The 17230-nt window shown below is 38.4% G+C and overlaps 1 protein-coding gene across 2 annotated transcripts in view; it reads left to right on the forward strand.

Moving 5' to 3' along the window:
- The first annotated feature begins 454 nt into the window (after positions 1-454).
- The window catches only part of LOC131060211 (uncharacterized), a 100075-nt gene continuing 83299 nt past the window's right edge, over positions 455-17230 (forward strand). The window contains exons 1-3 of one of the 2 annotated variants that reach the window (XM_057993370.2): positions 455-534; positions 625-835; positions 913-966. In XM_057993370.2, coding sequence (XP_057849353.1) covers positions 734-835; positions 913-966 — 156 coding nt within the window. In that variant the 5' untranslated portion in view covers positions 455-534; positions 625-733. Of the gene's footprint in view, positions 836-912; positions 967-17230 lie in introns of both variants that reach the window. The other variant, XM_059218432.1, reaches the window with a different exon arrangement.

Here is a 17230-nt window from a genome sequence, read left to right on the forward strand (position 1 = left end):
AAGATTATATTCTTTAGAAAAATATAATCGCTGGAGGAAGTTGATAGGAAGTTAGGGAGGAGGAAAGGTAGTTGAGTTTATTTCGAATGCTCACTGTTCTCCCTGCCTAACATAGTTCTCCTTTATCTGGTCCGAACATCCGACAAAGATTTTCACTATAATATTTATTTTATATTATAATTATTAATATTATTTTATTAAAGTGAAATTTGTAGTTAATATTAAAAAATATAAATAGAATAATATAATTTTATGATAACAATAATTTAAAATTTTAACAAATATTTTTACTATGTTACTGCAAATGAAAGTTGTTTTTTAAAATTTTGAATGTTAAATAATATATCTCACAATAAAGTGATATGTTCAAATCCCACATTAATATAAAAAAACTATGTTGGACTCATATACAAGATATAGTAGATTCTAAAAGAATTAAGCAAAACTAAGTGCGACAATCAAATAAATGTGGATATAGGTATTCATCTCGCAGGCAGCCCACTTGCATACCCTGTAGCACTTTAAGCTTTGATGGTAAGGCCATGAAATAATAAATATAATATTAATATTGAATATTGAATATTGAATAAAGAGAGTTGCGGGTGCATTTTTTAATTTTGGTAGAATTGAAGGATTGAATAAAAAGCAATCGGTTTGGTTAATGAGGAGGGAGGATCGTGGTTGATGAAGGTAAAAGCATTAGTTTGGCGATTGCGATTGCGATTGAAGCAGCATGAGCAGAACAATGAGGAGCCTCAACTCCCTTCTTGGAGGAGGAGTGGAGGAGGAGGAGGAAGAAGAAAGTGATGGGCGATGTGGCTTATCATATCAGGAGGTAATATCAATATCAAGATTTTACTGATGTTACGCTACTCAGATCAATTGAATTTAAATGATTTGTTGGCGTGGCAGAGGATTTATGGATTCGCAGCATGCTTGGCAGGTGGCCTGCTCTGTACACTCTTGGTAACATCTACTCTCTGCTCCTCCCATCAATTATGCCTACCCTCATGCTCAATTTATTTTAATGGAAAACATGGCTTGTATAAATGCCCCGTGTTATATTTACCGATACTTAGATTATTCACCTCTTTATCTGTGTGCTTATTTCAACCATATACAACATTTCAAATCATGAAATTGTTCATGTTTGAAATCTCATGTACAACATTTCAAATCATTAAAACTGTTTAAATACGGATTCTTAAAGCGGGTTGTTCTTTGTATTGCTGTGATTACTCATATAGGGGGGATTGTTTCTTACTTCTTAATGTAAAATTGTACATGAATGTGGACGTAGGAATCTTCCAAGGCTTAAGTAAGGACGAATGTTGCTCACAAATGCTGATTCGATCAAAGGGAAATAATATCCCGGTCCATGGTTGAATCAAAATCCACAATCAAAAAGCCCTATGCATAGGGGTAGATTTCCATATAACTTTCTAGGTCAAAGATTTCCATATATATTGTCACCATGATTTTGATAGCCAATTATGTAAATTAGAAATGCTAGGCCAAAGACGATGGAATGACTAATCAAAACCATTTTCCGCGAAACACTTATCTCCTTATATCACTTTCTTCCCAAAACTAGAATTGGGGGGGGTTCTTGGTGTAGTTGAGTGGCTCAATCCTCTCCTTGGAGTAAACAAATGAACCGTTTTTTATGGTAGCTTCCTCAGTTCCAGAGGTCACTACTCTTTGAGCCACTACAACTGTGAATGACTTTTTAAGGCTGGCATGAAACTAAAATGCACCCTTAGCACCACTAGCAGTTTTCTTTATAGCTTGTGCCACTTCAGATTCAATGCCATTGGATACAATCTTGTTAATGGGTGGAAGCCCTAAGTTTATTTCTTTGGAAAGCCTCAGTGGCGGAAGTTTTTCAGTTGTCTTTGGGAGTGACAAGGAATAAGGGGATATAATTTGATGTCGAGTGGTGCCTGGTAAGAGGGACAATTATGTTATATTGATGAAAGGAAATAAAATACAATTTTTCGAATAATCTAGGTGTGGATAACTGTAAATGTGCAGTAATCAGAAACTGTGCTAGATTAAAGAGTGAGACAGGGCAACACTAAACATGCTTTTCGAAATGACAAAAGAGAGATTAAAGACTTAGCTTCAAAAGACAGAATACTCTGTTGAAGACTGGTTCCAATGATACAAAATGATGCTTAGTGATAAGATTTGAGATTGATAAACTTTGATAAATGATTAGATATTCTGTTCTTTGTTTTGGGTCAATTTTGTGCTTATGGAATTGATCTTTGTGTTTGTAGAAATGATCCTAATCTGTGGATTCAATTTGTAATTGTGGAAATGAGTTACACACTTTTAATCTCTGGGATCCACTTCCCTTGGTGTGTGGAATCTATGTCTGCAAAATAGGTGGTGTTGATGAACATTTTTAGGAGTTAAGTGAGCAATTAATGGTTTGGAACAAAGATCAAAGACACAAGCTATTGTGCAATATGCCCTAGTCTTTTGCTAAATGCAGATGCTCATGTAAGTTGATGATGCTCTCGACACAATGGTGCAAATAGTTGAATAAGAGGTATTGGATGATGGATTCTTAGATGCCTAAAAGTGAATCAGGGTTTCTTCTTTATTCAACACCCCAGCACACAAAGGAACACTGATTGTGCTCAAGTTGACAAGTAACAGCTAATAAGATGGGAGTTGGCTTGGGCCAAGATCTAAATTTGAAATTGAGAGTTCTAAGGTTATTTTTGTGCTGCAAATCTGACCTAGGGTTAATTTTGCATTTGCATATTTTATCCGAGATAAGGAATGAATAAAAATATAGATCAGGACTTCCTTGGGGATGTGTGAAACTGTGATCAAGTTCAAGTCCATAAATGCGCCACTTGTATGCTAGTCATTGTATTAGGGACAACCTAGTCAAAGTGAATCCAAAGCAAGGGGAAAAGTGCACTTTTAAAACTTACATTTTGCCCCAACTTTGTCGTGAATGCAAACTGCTATAAATATGCATGTCAAGTTAGCAAGTAGTTGACATGAAAGTAAATATAAAGAGACATTCATAAAAAGGATACATATATGGATGACGATTTAGTACTTTCTTCTTGCAGTGAGTGCTCCATCTTGAAAGCTGCAAACATAGAAAATCTCAATGATTAGCGTCTAACATTCATCTAAAATTGGCACAAGAAAACAATTACTTGAAAGTGTCAACAATCAGAATCACAAAATAGTAGGTTGTGAAGGAGCTAGAAGAAAATATAGGTCAATTAGGCATGATGGGGAACCATGAAATTCTTAGGCATGGTGGTAGTCATGTGAAGGTCCGTTGGGCATGGTAGCAGGCTAGCAGCTATATGAAGGTTTGTTAGGCACAGTGGTAGCCATCATAATGATGAGTTAATCAGTGCAATGATAATTATCAAAGAGCATTAATGAAGTATATACCCCCTCTAATTGATTGCATTGATGAATTGGAGGGGAGGAGAAAAAGATATGGTTGTGGAAAATTCCATAATCATGTCATAAATGTCATAGAAAGTATCATGTAATGAACAAGTAATAAGATAACAACATGTGATCACGTTATCTTGTGTAAGAAGGGAGAAGCAAGGAGCCTCCAATGTTGCTCTCAATGAGGGCTACAGACAAATGATAATATCAATAGCCATAAGTGTTGACTTTCCGGGCTGTGCTTGTTCACCGCAGGCAAACATCAGATTGTTGCCTTCCCAACCATAGACGATAAGGTCTTATCGTCACCCCCAAGCACAAGTTCGCTTACTGCAAATTGCATATATTCATTGTCTTGTAGTCTTTCATACACAATGAATATATATGAGGTAAGGCTACCTAAAAGACCTCAAGTTAGCCTTACTGATTTGACACCAAGAATAGGGTCAGTCCTATTTAATTACAAATTACTAATTTAGGGCCAAACCAATTCCTTTATGTTAAACATATAAGCTGCGCATTTTATGGAGAATTACTAAGGCCGAAAGGCCAATTAGCAATTCCAAGACTAGGTCGGCCCTCGCTAGGGATCCGACTTAGCTACATGTCAACAATAAGCGTTAGATAAGATCATATAAGCATAGCTAAGTGTCACAGCATACAATCATGAAGAACATACGCATGTGAGATACAAGATATAAACATGATAAACACATAAGTATTGTATCATAAGCTGTAACATGATAAACATATACAAATGTCAACATGCAATTATAAAATAAGTGTAGAAGCATGGCAAACGTTGAACCATAAGATAATCATGTAAGGATAATGTGTTAAAATTAGAACCAGAAAGGTAAGACTCAGGAATATGAAACTTAAAATCTCACAAGAACAAGATACACAAAATTTTATCTTGGGAAAACCCTCCACCTGAGGGTAAAAAACCTAGCCACACCAAAAATAAAACTTTTATTGAAGGCACAAATTTGAATACAAAGCTCTCAAGCTTAATCAAACAATGATCTAAACATGATTGTTAACACTTAACCATCAACAGAAGAAGCCGATAACATCTCAGAAAACTGATAGCTTCTACAAGATGACTAGCACATAAGCTCTCTGCAACATGAAATAATCTTACATCAATCATATACGAGGAGGTAGAGAAGATATATAAACGCTGATGAAAATTCAAAGTCGCTGAAGAAGATACTATCCAAAAAACTTGTCACTCGGATGATCACTTATGCATAAATATATATCGTCTCCCTTATGGACTTTACGCGCGCACACAACAAACTGCTGACACTCCTATATAGAAAAAACAAGGTTCAAAATATCTCTTTTCGGAGGTAGACGGAAAGCCAAAACGCCATAAGCTTATCGACAGTTACAATACATGCCGTTACATAAACGGACATCAAGAAGAGCCTCATAGATAAACCTCTTATTGGATGAAATATAATAAGGAAAGAAGATGCGCCAACAAGCATGAGACTCCCATGAAGGCGCTAGCAAAACATGATGGTCTGTGACAATTAGAATAATACTTTATTATTTTATTATTAATACTCAATATTGTAAACTTACTGTAAATATCTTAATAAGATCTTGCTCGATCTTATTGGCAGTTTCTTTTTAGAAACTTGCCCTCTTGTAATTCTTTGTAATCCTTTTTATTGAGCGTTTGCTCATTGTTAATATCCTCCAATTTTTTACCAATTACTTGTGTAATATGGTATTAGAGCCATAGAAAAAAAAAATTTTTGAATTTTTTTTTCAATTAGTGGAATTTTTTCGGATTTTTTTCGATCAACCTAGGGGTTTTCGTGGGTCTGTTTTGGAATTTTTTTTTTCCATCCACGTCATGCCTTCTGTCTGAGGTTTTCGAACCTGTATAAGAGCTGCGCAATTTTATTTTTCGTGCCCGTTTTCTGCTCTCTGTGCGATTGTTTGCGCCTGACCTTTGCACCTGTGGCTTTTTTTTTTCTAGCTCAAGGGTTTCTGCTCATCTCGACGCGACGTCATTAATCTCTGCACGCGATTTTTTTTTCCCGCCTTCAAATTTTTTTCTGCCATTTTTGGATGGAAATCTGTATTTTCAATTAGGGTTTTTACCCTTCAGATCAAGTCGAATTTTTTTTCCGATTGCAGATTCTTGGTGGGTTTTTCGAGATCTCAACTGGGTCGTCGTCATAATTTTTTGGGTGCCTCGATTTTGATTTTCAAGCCAGCGGGTCTTGATTCCGACAACAAATTCTTTCTGGGTTTTTCACAAGGATTTTTGGGTTGTCTTTGGATTTTTCTGGGTCAGCCGAATTTTTTTCTTGAAATTCGTGCCAACCGTACTTCATTTTTTGAAGTCTATACCTGCATCTGCCAACCGTACTTCATTTTTTGAAGTCTATACCTGAATTTTTTGAATTCCGTGCCAACGCCTCTTCTCAGTTTTTCGTTTTCTGTGCATTGGGAAACATGCAAGATGGCGTCATTGACCAACTTGATGTTGGAAGGCAGTCAGCGATTTAATGGGAAAAATTGTAACACTTGGAAGCAGCGCATGTTGACTATTTTTGAATATCGCCGCCTGGATAATCTTGTTTTGGGCACATAGTCCCGTCCTCAAACACCTGGAGTTGACCAGGACAAGTTTGATGACTGTAATTGAGAACCTGTTATGCTTCTCAAGCTCTCTGTTATAGATGACCAACTACCTCAGATTCCTTCCGGCAAGTCAGCTGTAGATATTTGGAAGCATCTGAAGGAGTTGCATGAGACGTCCGACAAGAGTCAAGCCTTTTTTTTGAAGAATCAGCTGTTCTCCATTATGATGGATGAACGCATATCCTTACAGGAGCATCTTACAAAGATTAAGGACATTCGAGATCAGCTCGAAGCTATTGGTCGACACATGGAGGAAGAGGATATGGTAGTCATTACTCTAAAAAGTCTACCAAAATCGTATGAGCACTTTATAGAGACTCTCAACATTACTTCTACTAATGTTGATCTGAAATTTCTAGAGTTATGCACCAAACTTTTGCAGCAGGATTGTTGGAAACAATAGTTTGGTAGCGGTGCTACTTCAGCCTCCTCAGAACATGCCTTTGCTGCCAAATCCTTTCACAAGGATAAAGGCAAATCCTAGTCATCCCAGTCCTTTCAGCAGAAGGGCTCTTCTCAGTCTCAGGATGGTTTCAAGAAAAAGAAGGTGCAATGCAATTACTGTCACAAATTTGGTCAGATGATCAAAGATTGCCGTACTAGATTGGCTTCCGAGCAGCGGAATCAGGGAGGGTCTCAGCCTAAAGCCAATGTTGCTGAGCACACAGAGCAGAAAGAATCTACCTTTTATGCCTTCATGGTTAAAAGACCTGCAGATCATGTGAAGTCTTCTGCCTGGTACATTGATTCTGTTGCTTCTCGTCATTTCACTCATAGGCGTGATTGTTTTGTTGAGTTCTCCCCCTACACTGATTCGGTTATTTTTGGAGGTGGTGAAGAGTACACTGTTGTCGGCAAGGGCAACGTTCAAATACAGTCTGGAGGGAGGAATCTCATATTCCTCAATGTGTACTATGTTCCTGGTATGGAACTTAACCTCCTTTCTGTCAGTCAGATTATGCAACATTCTCCTCCGCTGGATGTCATTTTCAGTACACATAAGTGCTCGATTTTTGATCGTGCTTCTAGCACTACTTTAGGTGTTTGGCATTGAGGATCATGGTCTATATAGACTTGTGGATATAGGTGATTCTCTTGAGCATGCCTTCACAACTAAATCTTCATCTATCAGCAGTCTCTGGCATCAGCGATATGGTCACCTGAACATTCATTATCTTGCACAGCTTGTTTGGGAAGACTTAGTACATGGTCTCCCTGATATTCAGACTTAGAATCATCGCATTTGTGAAGCTTGCCAGGCTGGGAAACAACATCAGACACCGTTCAAGGATGGTGACTCATGGCGAGCCTCTAAGGTACTGTAGTTGGTCCATGCTAATGTATGTGGTCCTATGAATACTACTTCTGTTACTGGGTGCAGGTATTTCTTGCTTTTTGTTGATGATTTCAGTCGTAAAATGTGGGTGTATTTCCTTAAGCACAAATCAGATGTGTTTATTGTATTTCAGAAATTTAAGGCCTTAGTAGAAAAAGAGTCTAGTTCTTCTATTATTACTCTTAGGTCTGATAATGGGGGGGAGTTTTCTTCTTCGGCTTTCTCTACTTTCTGTGATACACATGGCATCAAACGTCAGTTAACCACACCATACACCCCTTAGCAAAACGGCGTTGTGTTGACGTGTATTTTGTACACTATCAAACACAGAATAAAATACCCAAGGGTACCTTATCCTCTCTTGAGTAAAGCCTCTGATTGCTGAAGATATCGCGGAAAAGGATCAATCAGGATGACTCCAAGGTTCTTCGTTGTAGGATCTCTACATGTGGACAAGCACCAGTGGTATGATGTGATTTGCTGGAATCACAAGGGGACTTACATTTGATGACTGAACTTCTAATCTGCTTTGAATATTGCTGGAACACAGGATCTTATTGCCTTAGATTTGAAAAAAGGAAAAAAGATGAGGGCGAGGAAAGGATCTAATCCTAATACTAAGAATGTAGGAGCAATGAATAATCTTTGATGGAATTCTGACTAAGTCTTGTTTTGACATCACAGGAACATCTCCACAAGGTTAGTGCGATCTTCGAAGGAAAGCTTTATGATGTTCAAATCATCACTGCATGCATAGACACCATCAGGTTGATGCATATCAATGAAGAAGCGACAATTGAAGTTAAGCTTAAGCTAAACGATTCCAGTTGACTACGCAAGGCAAGTCTGCAATCAACAAACTGCTAGTAGTATGGATATACGAATTCCATCATCAATCAAGCACATTTCTTCCACTCATCTAATAACATGAAATCAAATATGAGAAGTATAGAGACCATGCAAATTGTCGAATCGACCCATAAATTTCACCATTTCTTCAATGAAGTTACAAGTCTTTTACAACAATATCTTGGCAACAATCTTTGCCTTCTCTCTCTACTCTACACTAATTGCTATTCTAATCACCTTCTAACTACTCTCTATCTGTCTTCTATTAACTGCTTCTATATATTGCCTCCTATATATCCTTTACAAATGAAATGCCAGGGCTTATATAGTGCCCACAATACAATTCGATGGCTAAGATCAATTTGAGATCAATGGCCAAGATTCAATAATGAAAACCCTAATTAGGGTTTGTTACAACCATTACATAACATTTAATGCTCGACCAATGAAATAATTGTATTGCTTGGACACATGTCCTCTCTGGAAAATTCCACCAATGGATAGCCGGGGTAGGTACATCGAAGTTTGTGCCACCTCCCATGAGTTAGGTACATTGAATTTGGACATGCTGAGGTGGACCAATCCGATTGGAGAAGTGATGACTAAGATGCCAACTCGTCTGACACTTGTAGCTTGGTAGATATTCAACTTGATGTTGTTGAGAAGCTAGCTTTAATTAATTCATCTGGAACTATCTGCTTCTTCAACGAACCCTTGCTCTAACTTCTTTCGTCTTTGATGTGCAGGATAATGATGTACCTCGCCTTGGAATGCTGGATTGGAAGAGGTCGCCCTTGTCCATGCTAGGCTGCTTGATCAAAGAAGGTCGTCCCTGCCGATGCTAGATTGGAGGTCGCCCTTGTCCTTGCTTGATCCTTCGAGCTTGGGAGTCGCCATCTTGATACCTACACAACATTTCACAATTAATAATATATCTTGAAGTGTAGAAATTAAACTTAAAAGGAAGATTTTTTAATTAGGAAACTTCATGATAAATCTCGAGTTATCATATCCTAATTAACCATGCAATACTTAGACTTTTGTAAAAAATGTCTAAAAATCAAACCTTGAATAAGGGTGTTAAGATGATTTTGCCATACCTCCTCTTGAGAATTAATTCTAAAAAAAATGATGCAAAAATAAGGTGAATTTTGGCTAGGCGAAATGTAGATTGAAGTCCTCCCTTGGATAAAATGCACCTCCTTTAGCTTTGGAAAAGAACTCCACCTTCCACTAGCCTCTTCAAGATCTGGAAATTCGCCTTCAAATGTCTTAAAAAAATCTGGAAATTATCCTCCAAACTAGCAAGAAATACGCCTCTCCAATAGCCTTCAAGATGAATTTCGCCCTCCGTAGTATCCACACTTAGTAGAAATTCGCTCCACTCCAGCTAGATTTCGCATCTTCAATTAGCTCTCCAAATTCGCACTTGAAAGGATGATTGAATGATTTGAATTGTGAAAAAACACCTCCAATATATAGAGCGCTCACCTTCCATTTACCCATGAGGCCGACCTAGCAAATAAAAGGTGAAATAATAAATAAAACCTCAAAAGGAGTAGGCCGACTTGTCAAATAAAGGCAAAATAATGCCTTGTGCGCTCAACTTTTAATTTTAATTTCACAAAAATTAATTTTAAATGCCTTTATAATAGAAATTTTATTTTTTGAGGCCCAAAATTAATTTATTAAATGCCAATTTAATTAATTTTTTCAAATATTCCAAAGTTAGCAATTTGGCATCTAATGTGATTTGGAGGATATTAACGCCCAAATATGGTAAAAAATAATGAATGCCAATAACTTCGCTCTGGTCCCTGGGAGAGGGACAGGAGCACTTTTTCATTTTTAGGCTAGGATTCTCAATTTTTTGAAGTCAAACCGTTAATTTTTCATGCTTTAGAAGATCCTTCCCATCTCGCACAACCTTGCCTTAGCATAATCTCGGAGGGAATTTGTTGTTTCATAAAAAGCGCCCTGGTCCTTCAGTGAGGGACAGGAGCACTTTTGAGTCCATTGCACAAATTCTTGATCATATCAACTTCAAATTATCCTTCAGGCATAGAATATCACATTTGACTCCATCTTGAGCCTTGGTAATAAAAATATCATTTCAAAATGCAAGGTAAATGGTCATATTTGGAAATTGCGCCCTGGTCCCTTGGTGAGGGACGGGAGCACTTTTGCCAGTTGTCGTCAAAATTTGCAATTCTCGCATCTCAATTCCACTTCAAGGCATTTTAAACACTTTTTCAAACTTGCGCCTTGGCCTCAATTTGTCCAAAATTGGTGAGAAAGGCTAGATAACATGTTAAGTGCTCTGGTCCTTCAGTGAGGGATAGGAGCACTTTTTCAACTTCAAGCTTATCCCTCCTTTGCTAGCTTCCCAAATTATCTTCAATGGGCTAATCATGTCCTCTTCCATTCATTTCAATCACAAACTTGCCTTGTCTTTGCAAGAAATTTGCACTTTTTAGAAAATCTCTTTGGACCCTTGGAGAGGGACGGGAGCACTTTTTGGAAAATCGCTCTGGTCCCTTGGAGAGGGACAGGAGCACTTTTTGCATCTTGGTGTATTTCTTTGTTCTTTTAAACCTTCAATCGCGTCCAAGGCATAAAACATCCTTCGTCCTTCCCATCCAAGTCAAGTTTTGCCATAAAATATCAAACAAAGAGGAGAAACTTGAAAAAGTGCCATGGTCCTTCAGTGAAGGACAGGAGCACTTTTTGTCACTTGGGTTGATTTACTCCTTTGTAGACCACTTAAATTATATTCAATGGACAAAACATGCTTCCCTTGACCTCTTCAAATCGTAAAATTGTCTTGATCTTGCAAAAATAGTGCAAATTTGAAATTCAGTGCTCCGGTCCTTCAGTGAGGGACGGGAGCACTTCGCCTTCTAAGCCAAATTGTCTCACTTTTCACCCCGAAATTCCTTTGCTAGGGAAGATTTCATCTTACTTCATGCTACGAATAAGAGTTAATGTCCAAAAAAGGTCTAAAATTCTGCATATAAAGAAAAGCGCTCTGGTCCTTCAGTGAGGGACAGGAGCACTTTTTACCTTCTAGGCAAAAACTTCATCATTTCATTGTTCTTGATCAAGTCTGGATGCTTTATCATGTTCATTTCGTCCTTCACTATGCCTTTGATGTTTCAATTTGACCAAACAAGGCCAGGAATGGCTCAAATAAGTCTTTTCGCCCTGGTCCCTTAGTGAGGGACGGGAGCACTTCGCCTTGGTCCCTTGGTGAGGGACAAGAGCACTTTTTCCTTTAACCTTCAAAATTCACCATTTTTGTGCCTTCAAAATCTTCAAAAGTATCAAGTCATGTCCAATTATCATTCCGGAAGACCTTGCACAAAACAAAATAGAAAAGTTAGTGATAAATATGCATAAAATAACATTTGTGCTTTGGTCCCTTGGAGAGGGACGGGAGCACTTTTGTCCTTTTTGGCTAAAATATTCAAAATTTAGGTCTCCAATCATTTCACAAGGCAGAGTTAGGTCATCTTCAAGGCCAGGAATCAGTTAGCAAGCCCTCGCAAAACAAGAAATTGCACTTAGAATGAAATTCGCCCTGGGCCTCCAGTGAAGGACAGGAGCACTTTCTCTGTTTTAGGCATCATCTTGCCTCCGAAATTTGATCAAAATTTACCTAGGCAAGAATATACAATTTCATCTTCAAAATGCTAACACTTAGACAAAATTTGAATTTTCCCTCAAAAAATCCTGACTAGACCTAACCTGAGACATATCTGACTTCCCGACAGACTTACCTTACTTCAATAATCAACCCTCGGGAGGACGCTTAATAACTTTCAAAATTTGACTGGACTCAGCTTGAAAAATATCCGGAAGAAACCCTTAAGGTTTAGCCCTAGCCCAGACAGACAACTCACTCACTCAAAACCCTAAAAACAAAGAGAAAAACCGGCAAAACAAAAGCAAAAAAAAAGGGGGTCCCCATTTGCAATGGGGCGATGTGTGAAAACGTCACAACACGTTGTAGAACGTCGTAACCGCACCATTACAAAAATGGCTAGGTCTATGATGGAACATAGAAACGTTCCTAAGAAATATTGGGCAGAAGCAGTGTTCACAGCAGTCTATCTTCTTAATAGGTCACCCACTCATGCTGTTAAAAATAAGACTCCTGAGGAAGCATGGTCTGGTTGCAAACCTAGGATCAGCCATTTGAAAGTTTTTGGCTCTTTAGCTTATGTGTGGATTCCTGATGCCAAGCGCACTAAGTTGGATTCCAAGAGTCAGAAGCTCATGTTTACAGGGTACAGTGACAACCATAAGGTTTACCAACTGATTGATGTAGACTTTGATCGTCTTATCTTCAGTCGTGATGTTGTCTTTGATGAAGAACGAGGACCATTTCAGCTTTCCTTGTATCAACAACATTCTGAGGATCAACCTTTGAAGGCTTTTGACTTGGGTATCTGTCTTCCATTCGGTTCATTTGATGGGAGGGATGATACAAATTCTATATTTGATGATGCACTACCTGAGTTTCCTCTAGAAGATGCTCATCTTCCTCCTCCTGATCTTGATCCGCTTCCTCTTCCAGTTATTCTTCCTGCTCCTGATGTTGGCACATCTACTCTTCGGCCTAAATGGTGGGCTAAGACCATCAGTGATCTTCGTCCTGATGAGCTCATTGAGGGTAGAGCTTCTAGAAATAAGGGCAAACAGCAAAACACAGTTAATTTTGCTCTTATGGCTAACATCCACAGTATCTATGAGCCTCAAACATATGCAAAGGCCAAAGGGATTCCAGAGTGGGAACATGCAATGGATGCTGAGTTCCAAAGTCTTCAGAAGAATCACACCTGGGTTTTTTCAGATCTTCCTCCAGGGAAGAAACCCATTAGCTGTAAATGGGTATATAAGGTCAAGTATCATGCAGATGGTACCTTAGATAAATATAAGGCCAGATTAGTTGCTCGAGGATTCACACAGCGAGAAGGCATTGACTATGAGGAGACTTTTGCTCCTACTGCTAAGATGAGTATTATTCGTCTTCTTCTCGCCATTGTAGCTCAGTATGGTTGGAAAGTCCATCAGATGGACGTGAAGAGTGCCTTCCCCAATGGTGAATTGCAGGAAGAAGTCTACATGACGCAGCCTCCTGGTTTCAAGGTTGCTGGCTCAGAACCACAAGTGTGTAGACTCCGAAAAGCACTCTATGGACTTCAACAGGCTCCTCGAGCATGGTACATAAAAATGGATCAGTATTTAGTTGCTCATGGCTTTTAGCGTAGTCCTTCAGACAGTAATCTGTAAATCAAACACTTTGGTAACGATATTCTTTTTCTTGTTGTTTATGTGGATGACTTGATCATTACTGGGAATTCAGCACATTTGATTTCAGAAATCAAACAGGATTTGTGCAACACTTTTGATATGACAGATTTAGGACTTCTTCATTATTGTTTGGGTGTTGACGTTTGGCAAACTGATAGCAACATCTTCCTTTCTCAGTCTAAGTATGCCAGAAGCTTGCTTGACAGGTTTCGAATGCAGGATTGCAAACCTGCTTCCACACCTATGGAGACTGGTCTGAAATTGTCAGCCAAGTCTGATTCTCCTCTTGTAGATGAAACACAATTCAGGCAACTAGTGGGCAGTCTCATCTATCTCACTGCCACTAGACCTGACCTCAGTTTTGCAGTGAGCTACATCTCACGCTTCATGACGGCCCCCAAGGCTGATCATTGGGTAGCAGCGAAGCATGTCCTGTGCTATGTGAAAGGCACATCGGATTATGGACTTCTTTACACTAGGAGTGATGATCCTAGACTCAGTGGGTTCACAGATTCAGATTGGGCAGGTTCAGTTGATGACAGGAAATCAACCTCTGGATATGTGTTCAGTTTGGGATCTGGTGCAGTCACCTGGACTAGTAAGAAGCAGCAGGAAGTGGCTCTCTCTTCGATAGAAGCAAAGTATAGAGGAGCTGTTAAGGCAACTTGTGAATCAGTTTGGCTTCGCCGGATGCTTGGAGATATGCAACTATCTCAAGCAAGTCCGACTCCCTTGTTTTTCAGACGATCAGGGAGTTCTCAAACTTGCCAAGAATCCAGTCTTCCATGAAAGAACCAAACATATAGAACTTCATTGTCACTACATTCGGCAGTTGGTTGAAGATGGATCCATTCATTTGCTGTATGTTCCTACTTCAGAGCAGTCAGCAGATATTTTCACCAAACCCCTCAGTCCAGATAAGTTTGTAAAATTTAGGGTGTCTATTGGTGTAGTTGATAGATTGAGCATTAAGGGAGGGTATTAGAATAATACTTTATTATTTTATTATTAATGCTCAATATTGTAAACTTAGTGGTAATATCTTAATAAGATCTTTCTCGATCTTATTGGCAGTTTCTTTTTAGAAACTTGCCCTCTTGTAATTCTTTGTAATCCTTTTTATTGAGCGTTTATTCATTGTTAATATCCTCAAATTTTTTACCAATTACTTGTGTAATAGTGACAACTATCATAGGAAATCGTTACATTTACAACTTTCTTTGAAGCATTTATAGAACCCATAGAATCAACCACAGAGGTCAATATGGTCAAACAATATAGACGAACTGAGAAACGTTGAGACAAGATAAAGAAAAACATCAACAATAAATTTTCACAACCATTGTAGGTATAATGAAGTCTCCTGCAGCTACAAACATTAACACTCCCTCTTAGCAAAGGAGATATCATTTACAGATTTTCAAGTCATGGAGTCTCTCAACATGACAAACACAATGGCTACATCAATATGTGTAAAAAACAAAACTTTATCACGAATTCTCTCAACATGATAGCATCATGGATTCACTCAACATGTTGTTCACCATGGGTACTCCCATGTGTGAAATAAACACAAGCTCTCATCACGGAGTCACTCAACGTGATGTTGCCATGGAGTCTCTCAACATGACATCCACTATGGCTACTCCCATGAGTGGAAAGAGCAACAAGGGCTTCCACCTCTAATTTCTCCATCATAGAGAAAAATGCATTACAAGGGCTTTCACCTCAAATTTCTCCATCATAGAGAAAAATGCATTACAACATGAAATGAGAATCACTGAAGCTGAGACTCTCTCTCAACAATAGCATCATTCTCCACAATATCAAGCTTATCTCGAAAATAAGAAAACTTCACTCTAGGAAGTGGCTTGGTGAGAATGTCAGCTGTCTGCTCATTTGTGTAGATGTACTTGAGCTCAACTACTTTCCTTTGAATCATATCTCTTAAATAATGATACTTGATCTCCACATGCTTGGTTCTATCATGGAAAATGAGATTAACTGAAAGCTTCACACAACTTTGGTTGTCACAAAGAATCATAGTTGGTTTCAAAGGCTGCCCAAACAGTCCTGCAAGAAGCTTTCGAAGCCACACTGCTTCTCGTGCTGCTACACAAGCTGCAACATATTCAACTTCTGCTACACTTTGAGCCACACATGATTACTTCCTGCTGCACCAAGAAATCGTAGCTGAACCTAAGCTGAAACAACAACCGGAAGTGCTCTTCCTGTCAGGTACACACCCTGCCCAATCTGAATCAGAAAAACCTTGCAAGTTCAGACCTTCACAAGAAGTATATTTCAGACCATATCCCACTGTACCACACACATCTCTCAATATATGCTTAGCTGCAACAAGATGAATCTGTCTAGGTTCACACATGAACTGACTGAGAGTGTTAACAACATTACATATATCAGGCCTTGTATTGACTAAATACATCAATGATCCAATCAATTGCCTATACATAGTGGGATCAATGATCCAATCAATTGCCTATACATAGTGGGATCAACTAAATCTGAACTAGCTGCAACCTCATGTAACTTTTTCAGAGTTGCTTCCATAGGAGTTGACATAGACTTGCAATCTAACATACCAAATCTTTTCAAAATGTCAATGGCATATTTCCCTTGACTTAGGATGACCTCATTTGATTTTTGCCATACTTCTAAACCAAGGAAGTAATGCATAAGACCGAGATCTTTCATCTTGAATTCAGAAGCTAACTCTTTCTTACATTTAGTAATAAGATCATCCTCTCCAGTAAGGAATAAATCATCAACATAAAGAACTAAAATTAATGCTTTATCATCAATTACCTTGAAGTAGATATTTGGATTTGCATCATTTTTGAGAAAATCCAAGCTCAATAAATAATGATCAATTCTTTCATACCATGCACACGGAGCTTGCTTAAGGCCATACAAAGCCTTTTTCAATCTGCATACATGTGATTCTTTCTCATGAATCACAAAACCATTTGGCTGCTCAATAAATACCTCTTCTTCAATTACCCCATTCAAGAATGCTGTCTTTACATTCATTTGATGTAGTTTCCATCCTTTAACTGCTGCAATAGCAATTATAGTTTTGATTGAAGTGTACCAAGCTATAGGAGCAAATGTCTCCTCATAGTCTATACCTTCCTTTTGAGAAAAACCTCTAGCTACGAATCTAGCTTTATATTTTTCAACACTTCCATCAGCTGCATGTTTAATTTTGAATAACCACTTAGAAAAAACAACATATTTACCTTGAGGCTTAGGAACAATATCCCAAACGTCATTCTTGATAATGGATTGATATTCTTCCAACATGGCATCTCTCCATACTTGCTGTTTTGAAGCTACCTCAAAACTTGAAGGCTTGGATTCAATAATATGACTTGTTAAAGCAACATATCCTGCAAACTTATGAGGTCTCTTACTTTCTCTGAAAGTACCACGAGGGGCTGAATATTTTTCAGCCTCTTGCATGGTATGTTTGGCCCACAAAGGCCTCTTTTTGTCAAATGAAACATTACTTGGTCCAACAGTGGAATCTATAGGATCAACGGGATCAATAGGATCTTCTAATTCAGGAGTCTCCCTCTGAATCTCAGGAGGAGAATCAGGGTC

The sequence above is a fragment of the Cryptomeria japonica genome, chromosome 3 (genome assembly GCF_030272615.1).
Source record: "Cryptomeria japonica chromosome 3, Sugi_1.0, whole genome shotgun sequence".
Classification (NCBI taxonomy): domain Eukaryota; kingdom Viridiplantae; phylum Streptophyta; class Pinopsida; order Cupressales; family Cupressaceae; genus Cryptomeria; species Cryptomeria japonica.